The sequence below is a fragment of the Dipodomys merriami genome, unplaced genomic scaffold (genome assembly GCF_024711535.1).
Source record: "Dipodomys merriami isolate MVZ:Mamm:240054 unplaced genomic scaffold, mDipMer1.0.p SCAF_85, whole genome shotgun sequence".
NCBI lineage: Eukaryota > Metazoa > Chordata > Mammalia > Rodentia > Heteromyidae > Dipodomys > Dipodomys merriami.
Genome location: NW_027206457.1, coordinates 456,815 through 465,643, shown reverse-complemented (window position 1 = coordinate 465,643; position 8,829 = coordinate 456,815). Strand labels below are relative to the sequence as shown.

Genomic DNA, 8,829 nt, shown 5'->3' with positions numbered 1-8,829 from the left:
AAATGCTCCATGAAGTGAGAAATGGGAAAGAAACCATTCAGATGTTGAAAGCCCGCTGAATGGATGTGCAGGGGACTCCTACTTCAACTTGAGATATTAATCCATCTGTCTAGAAAGACTTCAACCTCCATCAGGTGGTAATATATGGCAGAAATTATGCTGCACAAAGGCATTTAAGCTTTTGTTCTTTAAGTCGGAAACTAATGACCCCATGTCAGCTAAAAATACAAACTTATGTTCTTGTATCATATGGCAATATAGGTTAACACAGAAAAAGGACATGTGTAGCTAAACTAATGAAATAATGTCCCCACATCAGGGGGAGAGACAAAGTGTGTGTGTGTGTGTGTGTGTGTGTGTGTGTGTGTGTGTGTGTGTGTGTGTGTGTGTGTGTGTGTGTGTGTGTGTTGCGAAATGGAGGTGGAGGTGGGGTGTGGGGGAGAGCACTGTTAATATCTACTTAAGAGATCTACACCAATCAGACTCCACCTTTCATTACCCTGAACAAAAGCAAGTATACCAAGAACTACTTCAGTCTCAAGAATAGAAACCAGTCACATGTATAAATTAAGCTACTAAGTGATTCATAATATGCTCTTTTGTGAATCCTGAGAAAAACAATTTAGTGACAAGGCTGAGGGGGTTCTTTTTCATGATTCAGCCCTTTTCACATTTTAAATATACAGTTTTTCTTTTCTTGTTGTTTGCCTGGTGATCAGTTTCGTTCAACCACAGTCATTAAACTATCTTTTTTTTGTTTTTGCTAGAATTGCCCGTCAGTGGCATAGCAGCATTTAATCAAATGTGATGAAAACCTAAGATTTATAAAAATCATTTAATAGACGTTACAACACCTGCCTCTAACTGCAAACAGTTGAAAACAGACTTCATTTGCAATTAAGTCTTATCACTAGTGACATTTTTTTCCCAAGCAATACTTCATGGGTTTTTCAAAATGACAGTTACAGAACTAATACACAATTACTGTCACATGTAGTTTAGCAATTAATTTTGAAGACATTTGTCTAAAGGTTTCACAACAGAATATAAAATGGCTCTTATTTTTACGTAATGTTAAGTTTCAATTCACAGGAAATCTTTTACCATCAAAAACTTAGCTTCTGATGGATCTGATATGAGCAGATCATTTCTTTGTGGAATACAAGTATTCCTTGTAGATGTGATTAGGCCTCTTTCTAGGACTGCTTGAACACTGATACCTGTCAACTAATACATCTTATGAAAAGCTTCAATTTAGACATAAATTTTTCTACAGCAAGAAATCTATAAATTTATAATTAGAATTTCTTGCTGTTCAATATTTGTACATAATACAGAGTATGAGAGGATTATGAAATATTGAAAGCTGAATTCATTATTCATAACCCACAACAGACAGTAAATAATTCTTTGAAATACAACAACTTTGAGGAATCCATATTCTATTATTTCTGAATGTCTTGTACACAGTAGCTACAGACAGCGCCCTGCACACCCCTCATTCTTTCTAGATTACCATTCTGGTCAGGGTTGACACTTGCTGTTTTTAATTTTCATTTTATCATAAGCAGTTTAAGACTGTTGCCAGTGGTAATTTGCAATTTTTATCAAGACCTCTTCATTATAGCTTCTGACAGGACAGATGCTGTAATTAATCATTCAAGACAACTGGGATCCTGGTCACACAGCTCTCAAAAAGAAACCACTATAGAGAAAAAAAGGGGGGGGGTAAATGGTCTCTGAAGTAATTATTTTGGCCTTAAAATTAGGATTTATCATTAACTTTAAGGGCAACATGATGAAAGTTCTAGATCCACGTGGAAGACAACTGCTTTTCCCCCCTGCATTTACCTTTAACTTATATCGTAACAAAAACGACAGTTATAAAAAGATTTCGCCTTTTTGTTTTAAAGGCCCTGGGTTTTTTTGTTAGTTTTGTGCCCGCACTAAGGCTTGAACTCAGGGCCTTATGCCTCTTATATGGCTTTTCCACTCAAGCCACATATCCACTTCCAGCTTTTTGGTTGTTAACTGGAGGTAAGAGTCTCAAGGAGTTTGGTGCCCAAGCTGGCTTTGAACTTTGATCCCCAAATCTCAGCCTCCTGAGTAACTAGAATTACAGGTGTGAGCCACTAGTGCCTGACAGGGCCCTGGTTTTAAAATCCAAAATCATTTTAGCCATTTCCACATGGAAATGAAAGATGATACTTGGGCTCAAACAAAAGGTATCCAATGCCATATTTCCCCCATGTTAACGCATATTCAAGGAACCAAAGTGAAATTTGACATACCATTTTATTTGAAAAGGGAACATTTTTTTCTTGTTGTTGCATCAAAATACAGTCCACAGTTTTTACTGAAATGTGTTTATTCTATAGCAAGATAAAAGCATTTTGTTTTAGTTAAGCAAAATACAAACAACTTAATCGCCGCTATCGTCCGTAACTCATAAAAAAGTATAAAACAGCATAAAAACACAATAAGCAACATAGCAATGAATGGTTTATGTCACCAGTGTTTACGTTAAAGCCTCGTTTAGGAAAACTTTACAACACATTATATGAAAACTTACAACTTGGAAAGAAAATATTTACATTGATTATTCAGATGTAAGTGTGCCTTTTAAATATTCTACCGGTATTACATCATAATAAAAACTCTTGCATTTTTTCTTTTTAAATCTTAACTTTTGAAATAAGTGTCTTCATTTAAGTGCATTTCCCTTTTAAAAATACAGTGTTTTTTAATTTTTTAAATTTTTTTCCCGAACCTTGTCACTCCTAACACGGAATATAGGATTCACATTTCTTTTCCTCTAATTGCAATGGACAACTGTGCTATCAGTGGTCCTTCGATACTGTTTCATTATATACTGCAGCTTGATTTGGAGAAAGTCATGGATAAAAAGTGAAAATCAGTCAATAATTGAATCTAATCACTTGCATTTATTATTATTTTTTCTTTCTGGAGAGATTTAGGAAAAAAAATAAGAGCTTTGGCAAAAGTCTGTGATTTACATTAACTTTTTTTTTCATGACAAAAAATGCCATCAACTATTCACATCATACAAATGTTTGTATGAAACTGGATCTTCCTATTTCAGGTAGTTACAACTGTGCTTTAATTAATTAATTTACTTAATTTAACTGTGAGGGCTTCGGAAGTTCCAATAGCCTACAAGTGTAGTTGACACACTTCTGGAAGAATAAGGCCATTTTCTATGACTCAGGCCAGTTTCTAGTCATCAGTATAGCGGAGGATTCATTAAACAGTTTGATTCACATATTGTAGGTAAAGCCTGAATAAATAAAAAAGGCATCACATAAAAAGAGCACAGCTTTCCTTGTTTCAACAATGATTTTAATAGTCATCTACAAGGTGTCACCCAGCTACACTTCAGTCTTATTGCCTATCTAATAGACACTGGAGAGGACCGGTCAACCTGTTACACATTTCTGCATAACCAAGACCAACTGCACAACTTTCAGCCTGTCTGCCTTCCTTCATTTCCCTTGCCACTCTCCTCCTCCATGCACGCAAATCCACCTGGCCACATGCGTCCTCTTCAGAAAATACTGACCTGTGGTAATACTTGAGTCTGTGTCTGAGACTGGATTTGCGACTGGTGTTGCTGTGAGGCTGGCTGGGGGCTCCCGAGGGCAGGGATGGGGGATGTGAGCTGTGAGGTGACCGGCGAGTGCTGCCGGGGAGAAGGCTGAGGCTGGTGCTGCATGTGCTGCAGCTGCTGCAGCTGGAGATGCAGCTGCTGCTGGTTGATCTGCTGCTGGAGGTGCTGCTGCTGCTGCAGGTGCTGTTGCATGTGGTGCTGGAAATGCTGCTGCTGCAGCTGCTGCTGGATTTGCTGCTGCATCTGGTGCTGCTGCAGCTGCTGCTGTTGCATCTGTTGCATCTGCTGGGTTTGTACCGAAGGGCTCACCTGGGCAGAGGCTGATGAGCCCACCATGGGTGTCCCCATGGAGCTGATCAGCGGAGCCCCAACGTTCAAGGGCATGTTGGCGGCAATGGTGACCGATGTGACAATCTGGCTCATGGGGAGTCTCATGGTTAAAGGTTTGGGAGCTATCGACCTAGGGATGGACTGCGGGAGAGTCTGAGGTGAGGCTGGAACTGTTCCATGTTGAGACAGCGGAGTGTTCAGGAGGAGAGAGGATGTCAGATTGGTTGACGCCAGGGTCTGCTGCACAGAACGAATGGTCTGGGCTTCTGCTGATTCAGCGGCAGCCTGCAGGTGGTGGGGGAGGGGAGGGAGGTGTGAAGAAAGTTCCAGAACATTATAATCTATCTGTATTTAACATATCTAAATATTTTAAGAAGTAGAGATTGACTTGAATGATCACCACTATTAGTCACGTCTCCCTGTCTCCAAGGATGGTGTCAGTATCATGTGACTGTTCAGCTTTTAACAGAAGCAGAGTCAGCTTTCCTCCCTCCTTGAACCTGGGTTGATCTAATGCCTCTGCTTCAGTCACTGGAACAATACAGAAGCAGCAGTGTCCAATCCCAAGCTGAGTCCTCAAGGCTCTGTGCACTTCCCACTCCCTCTTGCCAAGGCTGCCACCATGTGCTAAGGACAGACATGTGGCCCAACTGTTGCACTTGAGAGCCAGCTCTGCTGCCAGCATGCCAACTCCCTGCGTCCAAATGAGTGAGGCCACCTCTCCTGCAACCCACAAGCTGACCCCAAGAGAGAAGAGCAGGACTAGATTCAAAGACCCATCCAGCTACTGACACACTCAGGAGAGAAATGCTTATCTGTGTAAGTCACTGGACTTTGTGGCTGAGTGTGACACACCACTATCGGGCAAAAGATAAACAATACACGTATTAAAGAGCAATAATTCCTCAGCATGTAGGCCCCTACTAACCATACCATTAAGGTAGTATTTATGGAAAGGAATGAGGTATAGACTGCTTGAGTCTAAACCCAGTGGGATAATGGGGTACTTCTGTGCTTTGGGGGACATTAACTCACCCTTTAGTACCCGGTTTTCTTATCTGTAACATGGCATGATATGTTACTGACCTTGAGCAGAGGTTCTTAGAACTAAATTAACTCGTGTTAAACATTTAGAACAGTGACTAGCCCTTAGAAAACACTTAGTTTACGTTAGCTATTTCCATTAATTAACAACTACCACCACCACAAAACTACTAGTAATAGAAAACATCACAAAACCCCATGTTCACATTAATTATTTATAACTGTGCTCACTCAGGTATAAGAAAAACATAATTGGATTCCTCAGAGATACTAAACTGAAGTACTTCACCATTTCGAATTGCTCTAGGCTTGCCAACTGCTTTCAAAGATCTCCAGAACTTACCAAAGGAGATTTGGGTCAGGGGTAGGGAATAAGGAGATGGATTCCAGCACTCCACACTAAGAACCTGCTACACTATGCCTAGCAAATCTAGGCTCATCATGGAAAGAAACTACCAGTTCCATGTTGTGCTAAAATAACATTACTACTTCTGCAAAAATAAATTTCTTTAAAGATGCAACAGTGATTAGAAGACTACCTTAAAGACTACTCTTTCACTTTTCACAAAATCAGGGATAATTAAACACAGTGGGAGTAACTTAAAGGCATAGACTGGCCATCCCCTACCTTAAATGACTTTGATACTTACTTCTGGTTTTCTTTAACAGATTTGAAAGTCTTGCTATGGGAAGAAACCTGAACATAACTTTATATGGATGAAGTTAACCAATGTATACAAAGTTTCCATTTCTGTAGGTTTCTTTCAATACCCAATGTGGACTGCTTATTTCTAAAAGTCCTGTTTTACTATCTTAGGACAATGAAGTGCCCACACATACTCAAAATGATCTCTAAGATCATCACCTGACCATAAAACAGAATACCAAGTCTTGTACATATAAATATGTACATAACTCTTACATACTTTGCTATTTAAAAGGCACCAAGCTCATTTTAAGGACAAACCCACAAAGGATGCCTAGATTTTGACACTTGTCATTGTGCTTTAAGGAACCACTTGAATGAGAAATGGACATGGGCAAGGATTGGAGATTTCCTCTCTCCTACCATGTTTACTTCTTTTCATTTAATAGTAAGTATCTACTCATTTCTTTGAAGACTGAAAGTGACAGCAAGAGACACATCTTAAGGGCGGGAGCCCTAGCCTCTGCACATCTCTGCCTAAGTACACAAACATATGAGGCAATCCTAGAATTTTTTCTTCATGTGGAGCTAAAAGCTTGCTTCCTGTAATTTCACCTTTTGGGTAGGTAAAGAGATTAGAATTGCATAAATTATACAATTACATCAATGTTATGATGCTTTGTATGAGCAGTATGATCCCATAAATCATGGTTCTTATATTCAAATTCTAAAATCAAACATCCCCAAATGTTCTTCTCCCAGATTCTTTTAATGATTCTAATAGCTTTGACAGTCAGTCTTTGTCATTATGGAAGCAGTGTTCTGGAGAGCAACCAACTGGTCCCCAACTCTTAAGTTTTGAGGTCTGAAATAGAGCCTATTTTGGAGCTAAGAGTTCTGGGGATGGCCTGGACCTTGTGCATGCTCAGATGTTAAGCATGTACTTTACCATCAAGCTACCTCCTCAGCCATTTCTTCAAATGTGGTCTAATGTACGATGAGATGCTGTTTCCGGTGAGGCCACAGTCGTAGCAGCTACTGCAAACTTTGGATTCCCCAAGGGTCATTCCAGTTGCCTCCCAGGTCTTGGAATATATAAATTCGACATCCTTGCAAACAGCACTTACTGATTTTTTTTAGAACAGTATTTTAAATTTATTCTTTTTAAAGTTTCTTCTGTTGGGAGTTTTAGGATCACTGATACCCACTGAGAAACATTTCTAAATCCTGATTTTAGTCATAATGTGTAAGTTTTAAGTAATCCCTTCTAACACAGTCACAGACTTGATGAGCGATGACCTACACCTGCTTTTGAGTAAATGAATGAACACACAATCCACTTAAGAAGTTCATGCACAGGTACCCCATTCACTGCACTCCATCTAATTAATCACCAACGATCCCTTTGCTCTCTAATTAGTAGCCCACACAATTTGCCCAGTGAAAATGAGTTCAGGATCAGTGTAGCTTTCTAAAAGGTACCTTCCACAATCTCAGGACAAAGTTTGCTATTGACCTGATGCATTTATCTATTTCCAATGAAGCCGTAAGTGTCCTGAGAGCTATCACAAAGGCAGGAGGACCTCTAGTCCTGTGAGTCTGAATAGCTTTGTATAAGAAATGGGTCAGGCCAGGCACCCGTGGCTCATGCCTATAATCCTAAATTACTGAGGATGGCGAGATCTGAGAATCAAGGTTCCAAGCCAGATCAGGCAGTCAAATTTCCCAGCAAAAAGCTGGAAGTGGAAGCATGACTAAAGTGGAGCACCCGCCATGAGTAAAAAAGCCAAGAGAGGTCCTGAGTTCAAGCCTGGTACTGGAAGGAGAGAGAGAGAGACAGAGAATGGAGAAAAAAAGGAGCAGAACATTTGAATGTGGCCCAAAGCCCTATGTATATTCAAGAAAACAACCATAAAATTGCATCTAAACTTCCCTGAAGAAATTTATTAATAGTAGAAATCCACTACTTCTAACTATCCTCCCTAAAGCCTGTTTAAATACTAGGAAGGCAAGACAAGGTTAATTAATTGTTAAAATAACAGAAGAGCTTGAGGCTGGGTATAGCATAGTGGTAGAGCAGTTGGCTAGCATCATCAGGTTTAACTTTGATACCAAACACTGAAAATTTTAATAAATAAGTAGTATAATAGCTCACAGTCCTTTTGAATAAAGGTAATAATTATCTAGAGTGGCATTTGCTTTGGGGTATTAGAGTGTTTTTGATACAGCAGAGACCACTGTATATTCCATGCATAATGCATATACGTTTTGTCTGAGTACTTAGAGCATCATTTTACCTTAAATAATGATGAGATTTATTCATATGAAGTGGAACAGCTTGATCAAAAATGTACCATTACCTATTATGATAATGTAACCACTGGAGAGATAGATGTGGGAAAACCCCTTACAAACCTATCTCCCGGTTTTTAAAAAAATTCTGAAGACAAGATCTCATTATGTAGGTCAGGCTGGATCCAATCTGGTGATCCTTCTGCCTCAGCCTCCAAAAGTCTGAGACTACAGGTGTGAGCCACTGCAGTCGGCAACCTCCAGATTTTATCTGTCCATCCGTCTGTCTGTCTACCTAATTACTAATTACTGGTAAGTCATTGTACAAAGGCATTTCAACTCAATATGTCAGTTTATAAGTACAACGCATCTTGATCAATGTGAAGGTTTTAAATAGAGGACACTGACACAGATCCCAATCCTTGACCAAAAAACCCAACAAAACAAAACAGTAGGAGATGTTTACCTACATAGCTACATGTGCATCTATACAGATCAGTAACTCTAAAATTTTAGAGACAACTTAGATTCTGAGGCTTAAATGAACTCCTATGGTTTCTGTCAGCATCATCTGGGGAATCTCTAATGGAAACAAGTTTGAGTTGTTTGGGAAGCTCTTTCATCAGCTCTTAGGGGAATTGTATTTAGTTTCCAGCACTCGCAGGCTACTTTCCACATGGCACACTGGTTTACCTTAGAAACGAGGCTGGCCCTGTATGCAGCCAGGGCCTTCAGGTATTCTTTCTTGGCAGCTTCCGTTTTCCTTTTATAGACCTGTTAAAAGACCACAATTAGGACTACCTTTAGCCTATAAACTCTCAGCTACAAAAACTGCTGCACAGATTAGGCCATAAAAACACAACTCACTGAAAAAGTTGGTCCCCTGGCT

General features: G+C 39.6%; 1 protein-coding gene across 2 annotated transcripts in view; it reads right to left on the bottom strand.

Moving 5' to 3' along the window:
- Nucleotides 1–3,012: 3,012 nt before the first annotated feature.
- The window catches only part of Tox3 (TOX high mobility group box family member 3), a 109,972-nt gene continuing 104,155 nt past the window's right edge, over nucleotides 3,013–8,829 (bottom strand). For both annotated transcript variants that reach the window (XM_070011888.1, XM_070011889.1), the window contains exons 6-7: nucleotides 8,634–8,714; nucleotides 3,013–4,243 (exon numbers count right to left, since the gene is read on the bottom strand). In XM_070011888.1, coding sequence (XP_069867989.1) covers nucleotides 3,566–4,243; nucleotides 8,634–8,714 — 759 coding nt within the window. In that variant the 3' untranslated portion in view covers nucleotides 3,013–3,565. The remainder of the gene's footprint in view (nucleotides 4,244–8,633; nucleotides 8,715–8,829) is intronic.